At 50.0% G+C, this 17,694-nt stretch overlaps 2 protein-coding genes and 1 long non-coding RNA gene across 7 annotated transcripts in view; 2 read left to right on the top strand and 1 right to left on the bottom strand.

Annotated features, from left to right (window-relative positions):
- The window catches only part of LOC307212073, a 198,262-nt gene that overhangs the window by 59,999 nt on the left and 120,569 nt on the right, over positions 1–17,694 (top strand). The window lies entirely within an intron of this gene.
- LOC307211789 (uncharacterized protein) lies at positions 425–13,687 on the top strand. 4 transcript variants are annotated; one of them, XM_079968814.1, is made up of 8 exons: positions 425–799; positions 2,332–2,448; positions 5,500–5,580; positions 6,331–6,426; positions 8,049–8,144; positions 9,331–9,868; positions 11,461–11,667; positions 12,488–13,687. In XM_079968814.1, the coding sequence occupies exons 1-8, from the start codon at positions 734–736 to the stop codon at positions 12,697–12,699; spliced, it is 1,413 nt and encodes a 470-aa protein (XP_079824940.1). In that variant the 5' UTR covers positions 425–733; the 3' UTR covers positions 12,700–13,687. The 4 variants fall into 4 exon arrangements, with proteins under 4 accessions (XP_079824940.1, XP_079824939.1, XP_079824942.1 ...); XM_079968813.1 differs by having other exon boundaries at positions 5,500–5,586; XM_079968816.1 differs by lacking the exon at positions 2,332–2,448 and having other exon boundaries at positions 6,310–6,426.
- CLU (clusterin) overlaps positions 14,900–17,694 on the bottom strand; it is a 40,930-nt gene continuing 38,135 nt past the window's right edge. Inside the window, exon 9 of one of the 2 annotated variants that reach the window (XM_079968836.1) lies at positions 14,900–15,142. Coding sequence is in view for 1 of the 2 variants with exons in the window: in XM_079968835.1 (XP_079824961.1) it covers positions 15,143–15,149 (7 nt within the window). In the remaining variant the exon portion in view is untranslated. Of the gene's footprint in view, positions 15,150–17,694 lie in introns of both variants that reach the window. The other variant, XM_079968835.1, reaches the window with a different exon arrangement.

The following is a 17,694-nucleotide window of genomic DNA, read 5'->3' as shown; positions in this document are numbered from 1 at the left end:
GTTCCTTCTCCAGGTGGATCATGTTTGGTCAAAACTCTCCACTATGACCTGTCCATCTTGGGTGACCCTGCACAGCAGAGCTGATAGCTTCTCTGAGTTATTCAAGCCCCTTCGCCATGGCAAGGCAGTGATCCAGGAAGGGCTTTAAAATTATAATACATTATAAAAAAATTACTTTATATACTTATTTATAAGACTTCAGTTATCCCCAGGGTAAAAAAAAGGGGGGCGCACATTATCTACCTAGCCCGGGACCTCTGCCTGGCTCTGCAAGGTCCTGCTCCCAGGCACCAGAATTTGTCCAAGGCGCAAAGCCAGCAAAGTAAGGGGAAGGATGGGTCTATGGGGCGAGTGACCTCTAGGGGGCGGCGAAAGAGACCAGCTGCAGCGGATCTTCCTCCGCGGGACTTTCGCTTTCCTTTTCCGCGGTGCGCGCAGCTGTCGGGAACCGTGCGCGCTCAAGGCCGTGGAGAGGGGCGAGGGCTTCCACCCAGGGAGTCCCAGCACCCCAAATCCCGGATTGAGAGCCGCGCCCCGGGGGTCCCAGCCTGGGAGAAGCCGGTTTCCAATTCCCCCTGCAGCGCGTTCCGCAGGTTAACTCCTCGGACTTTGGCCGGCCAGAGGAGAGATCCAGCCCGGAGGGCGCGGCTCTTTCCGGGGATCGGGGCCCTGGGCGCTGCGGAGCAGACAGGGTCGGGGATCGACTGAGCGCCGGATCCAGCCCCACCGAGTTATGTCCGGGAGGTGGGAAGACCAGAGCACTGCAGAGAAGCTCCGCCAACAGGCATCCCATAGCCAGGTGAGATGGAGGGAGGCGAGGGATGGGCGAGGCACTCTGCACATGCTCGGCAGCGGCGGCTTCAGGTCAGGGGAGACGCCTCTCCTCCCGTGCAGAGAGCCCCACCCAATGCAGAAATTTGGGGAAGGCAAAGCTTCTTTTGCTGGTGACGGGACCCGGGGGGGGGGCGCGTTCCTGAACCAGAGCAAAGTTCGCACCCCCTTCTTGGGAAGTGAAAGCGGCTAGAAAGAAAGAGAAAGTGAGCCGCTCGCTTAGCACCGGGTGTGGGTGCGTCTCAGGTAAAGGGGGGTACCTCACCCACCTTGCAGGGCTGTCTTGCACATAAAATGGGGAGAACCATTTCAGCCCCAGCATCACACGGGTGGTGCTGTGGGTTAAACCACAGAGCCTAGGACTCGCCAATCAGAAAGTTGGCGGTTCGAATCTCCGCGACGTGGTGAGCTCCCATTGTTTGGATGGAAATAGGGAAAACCTCGCCATTGTCCCTGTGCTCGCAAATCCTGCCTTAAGAGCACATTTGGGTATGTGGGACATGGGTGGCGCTGTGGGTTAAACCACAGAGCCTAGGACTTGCTGATCAGAAGGTCGGCAGTTTGAATCCCCACAACCAGGTAAGCTCCCGTTGCTCGGTCCCTGCTCCTGCCAACCTAGCAGTTCGAAAGCACACAGTGCAAGTAGATAAGTAGGTACCGCTCTGGCGGGAAGGTAAACGGCGTTTCCGTGCGCTGCTCTGGTTCGCCAGAAGCGGCATAGTCCTGCTGGCCACATGACCCGGAAGCTGTATGCTGGCTCCCTCGGCCAATAAAGCGAGATGAGCGCCACAACCCCAGAGTCGGCCACGACTGGACCTAATGGTCAGGGGTCCCTTTACCTTTACCTATCACACACCTTAAAACCCAGGCCAAAATGGGATGGTTACAGAAGATACATTCAGAAATACAATAATAGTTTTGACTCCGTGCTAGCATTCGACTGATAAAAGAACTAAAAGGAGGCGGACAACAAGTAAGGATTTATTATGTCTTCAGAATGCATTGGAAAATTTGTATAGAAAGATTTATTGTTTTGCGCACATTCGATTGTAAGATAAAATATATGCAAAGGGACTTGACAGGAAGTCGAAGTTGAAGAAAAGATTTTGGAAGATGAAAGGGGGGGGGAAATATTTACTTTTATTATTATCATTTTGGGTGTGGGTGTGTGGGCGTCTGCACATATGTGTGTTTTTGTATGGGATGTTTGGGAGGAAATAAGACAGTAAATAACGAAATATTGATGTATGTAATTTTTATTTCTTAATTATATTTAGTGGTAGTATGGTTGTAACATAAAACCATTCAATAAAAATGATTTTAAAAAATAAAATAAAACCTGGGCCAAAATCTGGGGGGGGGGGGGGGGGGTTGCCAGGAATCATAGTTTTGCAAGCTCCCTCCCAGCATCTCACGCTATAACTCCCATCAGCCTTGGACAGCATGGCCAGTACTCAGGGGCGACAAAGTTCAGCAATACCTGTTTGTGCTGTTTTTGAGGGGCACCCTCTGTGTTCGCAGCGCCGGGAGCAAGGTCAGGCAGAGAGCAGAGGTGGTTCACCGTCAAAGCGAACATCGAGTCGGGCAGAAAAAGGCTCTCTGGACTCAGAGCCGCAGGCAAGTAACAGAGTCATCTTCTTAAGCTACTGATGGGAAGTTTCAATATTGTGCCTTTATATCATTGCAATTTGCCATGGGAACCTCCTGCTGAGGGGCAGGTGAGAAACCAATAAGATAGCAATGGTAATTATATTAATCATCAAAGATGGAGGGGTTGTTACTGGCATCAGTCTCTGTCTTGAGAAACAATGGAGTGTGCCTCCGGGGGTGAAGACAAAGCAGTGTTCGCAGCGCCGAAGTGACCACCCTGGGGTGCAAGCCTCTATCAAGGTCCTGGGCTTCCCAGGTGGCAAGGCTTCTTGGGGTTCTTGGCTTCGCTGAGTGTTGCGTTCCGAAGGCAAAGGAAGGATTGGACCCTGATTAATAAAATACATTAATAAAATGATTAATAAAATGATTAATATAAATGATAAATGATTAATGATTAATGATTAATGATAAATGATTAATAAAATACATTAATAAAATGAGGACGCGGGTGGCGCTGTGGGTTAAAGCCTCAGCGCCTAGGGCTTGCCGATCGAAAGGTCGGCGGTTCGAATCCCCGTGGCGGGGTGCGCTCCCGCTGCTCGGTCCCAGCGCCTGCCAACCTAGCAGTTCGAAAGCACCCCCGGGTGCAAGTAGATAAATAGGGACCGCTTACAAGCGGGAAGGTAAACGGTGTTTCCGTGTGAGGCTCTGGCTCTGGCCAGAGCAGCGATGTCACGCTGGCCACGTGACCCGGAAGTGTCTCCGGACAGCGCTGGCCCCCGGCCTCTTGAGTGAGATGGGCGCACAACCCTAGAGTCTGTCAAGACTGGCCCGTACGGGCAGGGGTACCTTTACCTTTACCTAATAAAATACACACAAGGTTTGGCCAGCAAGACTCTGGGAGGAAGTGCCAATAATAATCTGCCACACCCTGGCCCAGGTCCATTTTATTAACAAAAGAACTCTTAACACAGCGCTTGTAAGAACCAATCAGATTTCCTCTGAGCATTTCAAAAAAATCACCATGTGGGGACAAAGTTAAAACTACAAAGAGCTAATTTGAGCATGCATACATTTTGGGTGGCGCTGTGGGTTAAACCACAGAGCCTAGGACTTGACGATTAGAAGGACGCCGGTTCGAATCCCCGCAACGGGGTGAGCTCCCCATTGCTCAGTCCCTGCTCCTGCCAACCTCGCAGTTCGAAAGCACGTCAAAGTGCAAGTAGATAAATAGGTACCGCTCCGGCGGGAAGGTAAATGGCGTTTCCGTGCGCTGCTCTGGTGTCATGCTGGCCACATGACCCGGAAGCTGTATGCCGGCTCCCTCGGCCAGTAAAGCAAGATGAGCGCCACAACCCCAGAGTCAGCCACGACTGGACCTAATGGTCAGGGGTTCCTTTACCTTTACATTTTGGGTAAATAAAACAGGAATCAAGGAGGAATGCATTTAGCAAACCCCAGAGGTCATAAGGAAAGGAAGGACAAGCAAGGAAAGATAGTATTTACCATCTCCTTGTGAACTCTCTTCCTGGCCCTTGTTGTTTAGGCATTTAGTCATGTCCGACTCTTCCAATTCCACTGAGAGCCAGTGTGGTGTAGTGGTTAAGAGCGGTGTTACTCATAATCTGGTGAACCGGGTTCGCGTCTCCGCTCCTCCAGATGCAGCTGCTGGGTGACCTTGGGCTAGTCACACTTCTCTGAAGTCTCTCAGCCCCACTCACCTCACAGAGTGTTTGTTGTGGGGCAGGAAGGGAAAGGAGAATGTGAGCCGCTTTGAGACTCCTTCGGGTAGTGATAAAGCGGGATATCAAATCCAAACTCTTCTTCTTCTTTTTCTCCCCACCTTGAAAACCTGCACACACCCCTTTTCATCCAGCCCCCAAAAAAGTACAGGGATGGAGCCTGCCTAGTGTCAATTGGCAGGGAGTTCCAAAGTGCAGGTGCTGTCCCGGAAAAGTAATCTCTGCTTCAGAGTGGAGAAACCCAGGGTCAAGATCCCAGCTTGGCCACAAACTTCCCATTTGACCTGGAGCCTGTCCCTAGGCCGCTGCTTGGCCTACCTCACAGGGCTATTGTTAGGATATGGGGCTGGATTAAAGTTGCATTGTCATATGTAGTGACTGGGAATCTGGGGTTTTGCTTGCAAGCTTCTACCCATAGGGGCATCTGAGCAGTGGAATAAAAAAAAGTGAGGCTATATATATATTCATAACTGCATATATAAACCACATGTCTGAAACCCCACAGAAAAAGTCCTGAAACCATTTTGTCCCTCCCAAATTGACCTCAAACATTTCTCTGCAAGGTCGAAGGAAAATGGAAAAGCCTCCCCGTTGTCTTTTCCTTCACAAATCCTGTCTTAAGGGTATGTCTGTGTATGAATCGGGTGAGCCTGTGACCTGGCTCAGGAACTAAGTGTGTATCATTACAAAAGACTGGCCAGGCTCCCCAGGGTATCCAATCAAGTGGCCATTAACAGGTAACCTGCCAGACAGGAGATAAACAAGGCGCTCAGATTTCTGTTGTAGACCGCCTTTTCTGTGATGTAGGTATGATGTTTCTAGGGGTGGTCTTGAACTCCAGGACGGGCAATTTAAAATGTCTGTATAAGGGCAGACACACCTTGTTTCTGGGTCCTCCTTTCCTGCGTGTGAAGGGGGCACCCTGTTGCAACAGTTAATAAAGATTAGGCTTCCTAGCTGCTTTGCTTCTCAATATTCTCTGGTTGGCCTCTGCTATTTTCCCCGACCGATGGAGAACCTGCAAAGGACTCTAAAAGGGCTCTTGTGTCCCCCGTAAGGGAATAAGGGCAGATTTCTGTTTATTACAGCAGACACTGAGGGAACAGGATGCTGTGCTACGTGGGGCCCCTTTGGCTCTTTAATCCACCTGCAGGGTTCATGTATGAGCAAGTTGAGACTCCTGCCTTGCAGGGGTTGGACTAAATGACCACTGGGTTCCCTTCGATTCTCTTCTAAGGCAGCATTCCCAGTGCATGGCTATTGTCTCCTTAGTAAGGCTGGTCTTGCTTGCTTTATGTTCGTTCTGCTTTTAAGAGGCTTCTTCTTGTGCCTACAGCCTTCGAAATCATACATCCGCTATCATTCACTAATGGGAGGAACCACAAGCCAGACGAAAACCAACCCTCCACAGTCAGAGGTGCAGGCAAGTCCTAAAATCAACGCCAGGAAACCCCGGGGCTGGTTTTAACTTCCAGGCACCCCCTCAGTGGGGGTCTTTGGGCTGCTTCATTGTCATGGATGCTTAAGTTGAGATTCCTGCCTTTTAGGGGGTTGGACTAGATGACCGAGGGAGTCCCATCCAACGCTACAATTCTATTATTCCTCATGTCACTTGCCTCCTTGGAATTGCAGGATTGCAAAGTTGGAAGGGACCTCAAAGGGACATCTAGTCCAACCCCACTGCAATGCAGAGATGTTATCATCATCATTTTTTCTTTGCACGCCGCCTTTCCAGAGTTAAAACAATGCTCAAGGTGGCTTACAATACGAAAAGATTTACATAATTGCAAGCAAAGCAAAGTAGTCATAAAAATAAAACACTTTAAAAACTACGTAGCCAAACTGAACAATTTCCACCTAAAAATAAAGATACAAAAAGTCAATATCAGCAACAACAGCAAAAACTCCCAACAAAATGTGAGAAGCTTTGCTGCTATTACTGGTCATTATGACTATTATTACTCTGTTGTTGCATGTGGGGGAAACGGAGTCCAGGGCAGGAAGGCTGATTGCCCGACGCAATAGTATAGTAGAACCTGGCGCCCTCCCGGCGTCTCACGCTAGATAACTCCCATCAGCCTTGGACAGCATGGCCAGTATTCATGGGCGACAAAGTTCAGCAATACCTGTTTGTGCTGTTTTTGAGGGGCACCCTCTGTGTTTGCAGCACCGGGAGCAAGGTCAGGCAGAGAGCAGAGGTGGTTCACCGTCAAAGCGAACATCGAGTCGGGCAGAAAAAGGCTCTCTGGACTCAGAGCCGCAGGCAAGTAACAGAGTCATCTTCTTAAGCTACTGATGGGAAGTTTCAATATTGTGTTTTTATATCATTGCAGTTTGCCATGGGAACCTCCTGCTGAGGGGCAGGTGAGAAACCAATAAAATAGCAATGGTGACTACATTAATCATCAAAGATGGAGGGGTTGTTGCTTGCATCCATCTCCGTCTCAAGAGACAATGGAGTATGCCTCCGGGGGTGAAGACAAAGCACTGTGTTTGCAGCACCAAAGTGACCACCCTGGGGTGCAAGCCTCCATCAAAGTCCTGGGCTTCCCAGATGGCAAGACTTTTTGGGGTTCTTGGCCTAGCTGAGGGGTTTCAAAGGAAAGCACAGCAAGACATTTGACACCTGTTTGGCTGCAGGAGTGCCGGAAGGAGGCATACAAGGTGCCAGCTAACCATCTTAGGAGGCTCCCACAGCCCCAGGGGGTCGAGAGTAATAAGATCTGGAGCTCAGCAAACAGCGATGAGACTCTTAAAAGCAGCATGAACCTGTTTGGGCTCACCTGTCCGGAGTTTTGGTTTGGGGTGCCATCAGTATGTTGATGACACCCAACTCTATCTGTTGATGGACAGCCATCCTGACTCGGCCCCAGACACACTGATCAGATGTCTGGAAGCTGTGGCTGGATGGTTACGTGGGAGCCAGTTGAAGTTAAATCCTTCGAAGACAGAGGTCCTCTGGCTGGGAAGGGACGATATGGGATTGGGGGGGCAACTCCCATCTATTGCGGGGGTGCAATTAGTGCCAGCACCGTCCGTTAAGAGTTTGGGTGCAATCTTCAACACCTCCCTTTCCATGGAGGCGCAGATTGCAGTTATAACAAAGGCAGCATTTTTCCATCTCCGCCAAGCTAAGCAGTTGGCTCCTTACCTCTCTCGCCCTGACCTAGCCACTGTGATCCACGCGACGGTCACCTCCAGACTGGATTATTGTAACTCGCTCTACGTGGGGTTGCCCTTGAGACTGACCCAGAAACTCCAGCAGGTGCAGAATGCCGCAGTGAGACTCCTTACGGGGTCTTCGCTGCGAGATCACATTCACCCGGTGCTATACCAGCTGCACTGGCTCCCGGTGGAGTACAGGATCAGGTTTAAGGTGCTGGTTTGAACCTTTAAAGCCCTAGACGGCCTTGGAGCCTCGTACCTACGGGACCGCCTCTCTTGGTATGTCCCACGAAGGACCTTACAGTCTTCAAACAAAAACATCTTGGAGGTCCCGGGCCACAGGGAGCTTAGGCTGGCCTCAACCAGAGCCAGGGCTTTTTCGGCCATGGCCCCGAACCGGTGAAACGCTCTGTCCCAAGAGACTAGGACCCTGCAGGACTTGACATCTTTCTGCAGGGCCAGCAAGACAGAGCTGTTCCACCAGGTCTTTGGCCAAGGCACAGTCTGACTCCCTCTCTCCTGTAATCCTCACAGAACTCTAGCCCAATGGTTGCCATTAATTTGATTTTGAACTGATTTTAGAACAAATTGATTTTAGAATGCTGTGTTACTTTTATTGTTGTTATCCACTCTGAGCCCGGCTTCCGCTAGGGAGAGCGGGATATAAATAAAATAAAAGTTTGTTGTTGTTGTTGTTGTTGTTATCATCTCTATTCACAGGACCAGGTTCAAGACACAGCAGAGAGTGGAAGTTGCTCCACGGCAAACGGAGCATCGTGTCAGACAGAGGCAGGCTCTCTGGAGTCACAGCTGCAGGCAAGTAACTGAGAGGCATCATAGACTTGTAGCGTTGGAAGGGACCCCAGAGGGGCATCTAGTCCAACCCCCTGCAGTACAGGAATAATAGCCCGATGACATTCAAAACAGGAAAAGTTAACTGCATCTTTTTGTCTTTTTCAAAACTCAATTAAAATGATTTTGTTTAATTAATTGGTCATAAACAATAAATAAAACACCAGAAAGTACAATACGATACAATAATCTTTATTGTCATTGTCCCATACAGAACAACGAAATTGAAAAAATCTACATCAGAAACCAACAAGCCTGCTATCCCAGCTATCCTAACCTGGTTATCCCCCTAAAAACTCTGGTACCCCATTCTTAAAATACAATATACTCCTGTAGAGATTCCTTATACTGCGTTTAAAACCAGAATTGCATTTGGGTAGAAACCGTTTCTCAGGCAGCTAGTCCTAGTCTTTATAACCCTGTACCAAGGTGGGAAGAGCGCACCCAATTATTCTCTCTGCAGTTTTTACAACCCTGGATGGCATTGGTTTTCCCCTGACCGTGCAGCTCCCAAACCACACACACAGACCATAGGTTAATACACTCTCCACACTACAATGGTAAAATGCCATCAACAGGTCCTTTGAGAGATTATTTTTCCGGAGGATTCTCAGAAAATATAACCTCTGCTGTGCTCTCTTCATCAGGTCTTTGCTGTTCTCTCCCCAGGTTAGGTCGTCTCTGAACTCCATTCCCAGAAATCGAAACACTGAGACCTGTTCCACGCACTTCCCCTCAGTCATGAGTGGCTGAATATTCAGTTTACATTTCCTAAAGTCCACAATAATCTCTTTTGTTTTCTTTAAGTTAAGGAGTAAGTTGTTTTTCCTGCACCACTCCCCCAACTGCTCAACTTCCTTCCTATAGGCCGCCGCCCCCTCTCCAGCTGTGATTAAACCAACCACCGTTGTATCATCTGCAAAGTACACAACCAAATTAATAATAATAAAGATACAAAAATAATACAACACCCAAGAGACCCCCCTCCCAAACAGCCCAAGAGTTCAGCAACCTCAGCTTAGTGCAGTTGGAGTCAGTCCCACCTCCAAGACCTGTTATGTAGCTCAAGGAGTTTCCCACAAGGCTCAGGGCTCGCTCCACTTCACTGCTTAGATTGCCTTGACAGCCTGGGACCTTCTCTCTTTTGCAGACTTTGAGGGGTTCCTTGCACCCCTTGGCTTCCCAGTTCCTCCAGGCCCAGGAGGTGGTTGTCCAAATCGCTGCCCAGCTGTTGGCCGACGATCAGCCCCCGAGAAGCAACCTGCCAGCCGCAAAGCCCTACCTGCTGGAAGCCAACTGGCGGCTCCGTCAGCAGCTGAGCGAGCAAGAGGAGCTCGTTTTCCAGCTAAAGGAGAGAAATCGGCAGCTTCAGAGCATCCAGGAAGAGCAAACGGCCTGCAGGCTGGAAGAGAACCGGCAGCTGCAGGAGCAGAAAGAGGAAGTGTCCCATCTGCTGAAGGAGATGCAACAAGTCCAGGAGAAGTTGGAGGACCAGGAAAAACTGGTGTCCAAGCTACTGGGAAAGAATGGGGAGCTTCAGCAGGAGCTGGAGGAGAAGGACATTCGAGTGTCGCACCTGGTGCATGAGAACGACTGGCTCCGTCAAGAGAATGCGAGACTCCAGAGGGGCCCCGGGTCCCAGAGATGGACTTCTTCCTCCTGGCCCAGTTCAGCTCCCCCACTCACAGGTAAGCACAGCCCAAATGCAGCCATTTTGAGTGTGAGTGCCTGGAGGTGGCTGGAGGATGGATGGCGGCCAACAGATTGAGGTTGAATCCTGACAAGACAGAGGTACAGACATACCTTGGGTTGAAGTAGCTTTGGGATGAATATTTTCGGGTTGTGCTCTGCGGCAATCCATAAATAACGGAGTGCGTTACTTCCGGGTTTTGCCACTCACGCATGCACAGACGCTCAAAATGATGTCACGCACATGTGTGGAAGTGGCGAATCATGACCCGCACAGATGCAGGTTGCGTTTGCTTCAGGGTGTGAATGGGGCTCCGGAACGGATCCCGTTCGCATCCAGAGGTACCACTGTACTGTTTTGGGGGGACAGGGGAATAGTAGGAGTGGGAGACTCCCTGGTCCTGAATGTGGACACTGTGTCCCTGAAGGACCAGGTGCACAACCTGGGAGTCATTTTGGACTCACAGCTGTCCATGGAGGTGCAGGTCAATTCTGTGTCCAGGGCAGCTGTTTATCAGCTACATCTGGTACGCAGGATGAGACCCTCCCTGCCTGTAGACTGTCTTGCCAGAGTGGTGCATGCTCTGGTTATCTCCCGCTTGGACTACTGCCATGCTCTCTACATGGGGCTACCTTTGAAGGTGACCCGGAAACTACAACTAATCCAGAATGCAGCAGCTAGACTGGTGACTGGGAGCGACCGCCGAGACCACATAGCACCGGTCCTGAAAGACCTACACTGGCTCCCAGTACGTTTCCGGGCACGATTCAAAGCATTGGTGCTGACCTTTAAAGCCCTAAACGGCCTCGGCCCAGTAGACGTGAAGGAGCGTCTCCACCTCCATCATTCAGCCTGGACACAGAGGTCCAGCTCCGAGGGCCTTCTGGCGGTTCCCTCCCTGCGAGAAGTGAGGTTACAGGGAACCAGGCAGAGGGCCTTCTCAGTGGTGGCCCAGTGGAACGTCCTCCCATCAGTTGATCAAGGAAGTAAACAACTGTTTGACTTTTAGAAGACATATGAAAGCAGCCCTGTTTAGGGAAGTTTTTAATGTTTGATGTTTTCTCATGTTTTTCATATTCTGTTGGGAGCCATTCAAGAGTGGCAGGGGAAACTCAGCCACTTATTATTATTATTATTATTATTATTATTATTATTATTATGCTGGGAAGATGGCTTGACTACAACTCCCATCGGCTCCCCTCACCTTGTATAGTCATACCTCGGGTTACAGCCGCCTCAGGTTGCGTTTTTTCGGGTTACGCACCCGCCGAAACCCGGAAGTACCAGAACAGGTTACTTCCGGGTTTGGGCGGTCTCGCATGCACAGAAGCACTAAACCGTGCTTTGCGCATGTGCAGAAGTGCCAAATCACAACCCACACATGCGCAAGCGTGCTGCTGCGGGTTGCGAACGCTGCGGGTTGCGAACGTGCATCCGGCACGGATCACGTTTGCAACCCGAGCGTCCACTGTAAATCAATAAACAAAAATAATAATGTAGCCAAGTAGGGGTGGGATTCCAGCCATGAACTGAAAGGGGTCTCTCTTTCTCTCTCTCCCCATTCCCTTCTTCCCTTCCTCCTCTCCCCAGCCTTCCCCGTGCAGGTCTGGACCACTGGGCAGACAGGAGGCTGCGAGAAGGACATTGTCAACGACGTCTCCAAGTTCCTGGTGGGCTTCGGCATCTCCCTCCAGCAGGAGGGTTATGAAGAGAAGTCTGACCGCTTCCTCCTCCTCTTCTGCCCTGTCTCCTCCCGCGTGGGCAGCGACACACTCTGTGCCCTGGCGGCGCTGAACAGTGAGTAGCTCTTCCAGGGCAAGCAGGTCTGTGCTCTGCCCCACGCGGACAAACAGCTCGCATTCACGTCCCCCTCCCTTGCAAGCATCCCAGTAAGGGCATCTGGTTGGCCACTGGGGAAATGGGATTCTAGACCAGGTGAGCATCCTCTGGCCTGATCCAGCCGACAGGCTCATGTCATGGGCTTTAAAAAGGTACAGGGTACCTCTGGATGCGAACGGGACCCGTTCCGGAGCCCTGTTCACATCTGGAAGCGAATGCAACCTGCGTCCGCGGGCCGCGATTTGCCGCTTCTACATATGCACGTGACATCATTTTGACTGTCTGCGCATGCACGAGCAGCGAAACCCGGAAGTAACGCGCTCCACAACCCAAAAAAACGCAACCTGAAGCGGCTATGACCCGAGGTATGACTGTACAAATTGACTCCAGTCTTTAGAAAATACTCCATCTTCCTGGTTTCTTAATACAGTCATACCTCAGGTTGAAGTAGCTTCGGGATAAGTATTTTCAGGTTTCACGCTGTGGCGACCCAGAAGTAACAGAGGGCGTTACTTCCAGGTTTCACCGCTCGCGCATGCACAGATGCTCAAAATGACATCACGCGCAGAAGCGGCAAATCATGACATGCGCAGACGTGGGTTGCGTTCGCTTCTGGAGGCGAACGGGGCTCCGGAACGGATCCCGTTTGCATCCAGAGGTACCACTGTAGTAGTAGTAGTAGTAGTAATAATAATAATAATAATAATAATAATAATAATAATAATAATAAATAACGTCAATGATAATAATATTTCTGCTCCATTTCCCCCCACCCCAGGAGTACGAAAGGCCGTCCTAGTTGTCCTTCACCATAAGCCGAAGGGCAGCACCCAAGAGATCTTGGACACCCAGCGGCAGGTCCAGCACGAAGCCCTGGTGCGCACGGTGCATGCCTGCTACAGCATCCAGGACGGATTCTACCCCTGCGAGATGAACGAGGCTGCTGTGGCGTCCGTGGCAAAGGCCATCCAAGAGCAGAGGAGGAGCTGAGCCACTCCGACTTCTGTAGGGTGGTTGACCACGGTGGGCATGCAAAATCGAGTTTTCGGGGAATGAGGGTGCTCACTGCAGTGCACGTTTTTCGGACTGGCCTGATCTGGCTTGCTACCTCCAGGCTGCCTCCACTCGCCCTGGTAACGGGTGCAGAGCTCTCGGAAGAAGGTGCCTTGTCAGAGTTAGAACCTCGGGTCCATCTAACTCTACACTGTCTACACAGGCTGGCAGGGTTCTCTCTCCGCCCTACCTGGAGATGCCAGTGGAGCGTTTACCTTGGCCCTTCTGCAGTCCAAGCAGGTGTCCTAGCACTGGGCTATATAGCTCTTCCCTCTCAGCACAGGGCTGGCTGCCTTCAGCTGGGGAGAGAGTCACCTTCAAGTTTCCAAAACCCACCGGCCCACTTCCAGCCGCGATGCTACCTGGAGGGAGCTAAAAGCCAGCCTTTTTGCAGGAACTCTGCATTACAAAATCACGGCTGGAACAGCTCTTGAATCTGGTTGCTCCAGGAAAGAAGTGCAAAGTTTGAAAGTTTGAAATCAGGGGGTTTTTTTAGAATTGCAATTGGGGTTCAAGTGCCAACGGTGGTGGTTGAGAAATTTGGGTCACCCGTGTTCCCTGCCAGACATCCAAAATCTGCAGCCCAGTTGCAAATGTCTGACCATGTACATATGTGCTTTTCACACAAGGAGCACATGCAACTGTGTGAAGGTTGTCACGGTTGCTAAACGTGCTGCTGCATTGATGATGGAGACTTGAACACCCTCTCTAGGCTTCTGCTTGTATGTGTTTGCGTGGCTGGATTTGCATTGGTGACGGGGGTCTTTCGGCTTTCTAAGCCTCTGAGAGGAAGGCGTAAAATTAGAGCTACACTTCAGGGGTGGTGTTGGGGACAGAGAAGGCAAATTCGGGTCTGCTCATGCACCTGTATTAGCAACTGTTGTTTCCCCAGTGTGAAATATGGAAATAAAGCTAATAAATTGGGCTACTAAGCCACCGACTGCATTTTTGTTCCCTACAAAATCCAGCCTGTGAACAACCCTTTTTATCACAGACCTGAGAGATGGGCCTATGGGTGCTGCAAATTTGTATTGTCAGCGATGCATCCTAAAATAATTTTCAGAACTGCGAGTGACTTTTCAGCCTGAGGAAGAGCCTGAGGGTTACGGACACGCCATACATTTAAAGCATATTTTCCCTCCGTGGAATCTAGTGGGGGGGAAAGTGCTTTATAGTTACAGCATGTTTGCAGGCAGAGACCGTGAAATCTTATTTAGTGAACCTTGGTTTGTCTCTATACAGTGGTACCTTCCTTCTCAAACACTTTGGTACTCAAACAACTTGGAACCCAAACACTGCAAACCTGGAAGTAAGTGTTCTGGTTTGCAAAAACATTTTGGAAGCCGAATGTGCTCCATTTTGAGTGTTACGGATCCGATTTGAGTGCCACACTTCCATTTTGAGTGTTACGCCGAGGTCTGTCTGTTTTTGCTATTTATTTCGCATTTTTGTTTTTGCGGCTCTTTTTTTTTTTTGTGACTGTGTGGAACCCAGTTCAGCTACTGACTGATTGATTGTGTGACTGCAGAACATTGTTTATTGCTTTCATTTCATGGATCAATGGTCTCGTTGGATAGTAAAATTCATGTTCAATGTCTGCTTTAGGGGTTGTTTTTAAAAGTCTGGAATGGATTAATCCGTTTTGCATTCCTTTCTATGGGAAAGCACACCTTGGTTTTGGAACGCTTTGGTTTTGGAACGGAATTTCTGGAACGGATTAAGTTTGAGAACCAAGGTACCACTGTATATTAAAAGTGTGTTAAGGGCTAAGCTACAAAGGCAGGCACATTTTGCAAGGTGGTAATACACATGCACATTAAGTACACAAGCGCCAAGGCCCCAACTCGCTTGCCTACAGTTACTGCTTAATGACTGAAACAGACAGAGGTTCATAGAACTGTAGACTTGGAAGGGACCCTCAGCGGTCATCTATCCCAACCTCCGCAATGCAAAAATCGCAGCTAATGAACCCCGGCAGTCGGCCACCAGACCTCTGTTTAAAAAGCTCCAGGGAAGGAAAGTCCACTTTCAGAGCGAGTCCAATGGCTCTTAAGTCTCAGAAAGTTGTTCCTAAGGTTTCTCCTCTACAAAACCAAACCAAGAGGAAATACACACAGCACCAATGCGTTCCAGAGCGTTGGGCCTAATATAATCTTTTATTTCGGGTTCGGATCGGCAAAGACCCAGCAGCAAAAACAGGGCAGGCGGTACAGTGTAAACTACTAAGACAGACGGACAGCGCTTGGCGGGCGAAGGTCCTCTGAGGCGCGCTAAGAGAGCATTGGCAGCAGGAACGGCAGAAGGCTATGGCTTCTCTCTCTCTCCCTTGTCGTGGCCTGAGATCCAGGGGGGGCCGGCGGGGTGGGGAGGGGAGGCAAAGCTACTCCCTGTTGAAAGGGGGGGAGAGAAGGGGGAAAGAGAAAGTTATTTGTTGCGGAAGAACCACCGTATTTTTCGCTCCATAAGACGCACCTTTTTCCTCCTAAACAGTAAGGGGAAACGTCTGTGCATCTTATAGAACGAATTTGTGGTTGATCGCTGGCTCCCTTTCTGCATAGCTGTCAACTTACAGATTTGAAAATAAGGGACCAGCAGCCTTGAAAATAAGGGATCAGCAGCCAAAATAAGGGATTTTGGCTTAGCTTATACAGAAATCCGGCACTCATGGAACCATGCTGCTTTTGCTGCGACTGACTCTGTTTTGCAGGGAGTTGGACTAGATGATCCTAAGGGTCTACAACTCCGACCAAAGAACAGGGGCAGACAAAACTGATGAACGACGTCGAGATGGCACAGCTTACAGGCAGAATTAGAAACCAGGAAGAGGACCTCTTTCATAAAGAATGGGGAAAGTTTATAATTTAGTTGAAAAGCTATTGTAAAGAGTTACATACATTGGTAGGATTGACAGGAAACTTGGTGTAAAAATTTGAACTATGGATGGACAAATGATTTATAAAAATAGAGTTATGAAAGGGATGCAGAGGGGGAAATCACTACGTTAAGATGCTGCACTGGTTGGAGGGGATGCTAAGCAGCACATCGGGGCTGCAGTCGTCCTGGTGTGAGGAGTTCCATCGGCCCTTCCCCGCCCGAGAGAGAGGGAGGGAGGGAGGGAGAGAGACTCGCCCATGCTGCCCACGAGCCTGGCATGAGGCGGTTGTGGCTCCGCCACGGCTGCTGAAGCACCGCCCTTCTGCGTCCCTCCCCATCCCCTCCTCTTCCTCCTCCCTCAGGCCACCTCCTCAGCTGCTGCCACCCCCAGCTTCCCCTGGCAGTGTGGCGGAAGTCCTGCAAGAGAGGGGCCGCCTGCCCGCCCGCTGCCACCCATCTCATCACAATGCGCCCCTGAGGGAGAAAAGGGAGAGATGGAGACACGGCAGCTTGTGCGCGCGCGCTCTCTCGAAGCGGAGGGCCCCAAGCCGCTGCTTCCCTCCCAAGCCAGGTGAGCGTGAAACCCGGGAAATTTAAGGGGCATCATCAATAAGGGACAGCAGCAGGACATGGCGCTGGGATAAGGGAGTTTCCCGCCAAATAAGGGGCAGTTGACAGCTATGCCTTTCTGGCCCCTTGCCCAGGGCTCCATGATTGAATGTTCTGCAGACGAAGGCTGTTTGTTTCCCAGAGACATGGGACTGGCTGATTAGATTATCTGTCTGGAAACTGTAGAAATGGCTCCCTTTCCTTTCCTAAAGAAGCTGCAGAACTGTGAGTTGAACCCCATAAAAACAGGATTTTTTCCCTTTGCAAAATAAGCTCAACAACTTTGAGCTGATCCTCAAAAAACGGGGCTTTCCCCCTTTCCTCCTCTAAAAACTAGGTACGTCTTATGGTCGGGTGTGTCTTACGGAGCGAAAAATACGGTGAATAGCCAGATACAGCGGCCAAATACCCCTGGGAAGCTAGGAACCCAGATAGACTGCCCCTAGCCTTGGAAGCTCCATAAGAACTGGAGCCCAGTTCGTTTCTGAGAGGGGGGCACACCGTTTGGAGCCCCCAATTTGAGGCATGGCCTCTTGGGGGAGCCTGCGCCATCTGCCTAGGCTAAAGCTCAAGGGGCTCAGTTCCCCCCCCCCCAAAAAAAAAGTTAAGTAGCCCTGTGTCTGGGCTGGACCCCTTCGGACTGGGTGCAAGGAGGAGTGTCACGTGATGGAACACGCCAGTGAGCGAACTCCAATCCCACATGAGACCCCCCTCCCACGGTCCTGAATGGTAGAGCCCAAAGAGCCGCTATGGAACCGCTTTAAACAGTCACGGCTGGCCCCAAAGAACCCTGGGAACTGTAGTTTTCTCAAGGCGTGCAGAGCTACAATTTCCAGAGTTCGCCGTGGAGAAGGAAGGATGGTTAAGCCATAAATCGCTCTGAGAATTGTAGCTCTGCAGGGGGAATAAGGATCTCGGCACCCTGAAAACTACAGCTCCCCAGAATTTTTTCTGAGAAGCTATTGCTGTTTAAAATGGTATCTAGTTAATCTGTTGTTTGGTCTACTGTTATTTTAACTTTTCAAAAGTCTGAAATTTCTGTCAATAATTTTTTAATCTTTTTTTAAAAACCACTTTGCGGTCTTTTTCTCATTTTAAATCAAGCAGTTTTTATAAACTAAATAGTGCTTTAAAGATATGGTGTGAATGTGGCCAAAAGAGTGCTTTAGCAATCAATCATTCACAGGGAACTCTGGGAATTGTACCTGTAGGGGGATAAGAATAATGAATCACGAGATGGGAGGGACACCCCGGGGTCATCTAGTCTAACCCCCTGCAAGAAAGGAATCTCAGCTAAAAGCATCCATCCCTGGTGGCCATCAAACCCCTGCTTAAAAAATGGGACCAGATCTACTCCACAATGCACTCTCTCCAGCTATTTCTGGACTACAATTCCCATCATCCCCTGCTAGCTCAGGATGATGGGAGTTGTAGTCCAAAAAAACAAGA

The sequence above is a fragment of the Podarcis cretensis genome, assembly GCF_951804945.1.
Source record: "Podarcis cretensis genome assembly, chromosome: 3".
Lineage (NCBI taxonomy): Eukaryota > Metazoa > Chordata > Lepidosauria > Squamata > Lacertidae > Podarcis > Podarcis cretensis.
Note: the sequence above shows the minus strand (reverse complement) of the source record. Positions and strands in the feature narration are given on the sequence as shown.

Excerpts from the sequence above, each read along its gene's own strand:
- LOC307211789 (XM_079968813.1), top strand. The coding sequence starts at position 734 with ATGTCCGGGAGGTGGGAAGACCAGAGCACTGCAGAGAAGCTCCGCCAA. Across the intron at positions 800-2,331 it reads AACAGGCATCCCATAGCCAG|GGGCACCCTCTGTGTTCGCA; the intron begins GTGAGATGGAGG and ends GCTGTTTTTGAG. Across the intron at positions 9,869-11,460 it reads TTCAGCTCCCCCACTCACAG|CCTTCCCCGTGCAGGTCTGG; the intron begins GTAAGCACAGCC and ends TCCTCTCCCCAG.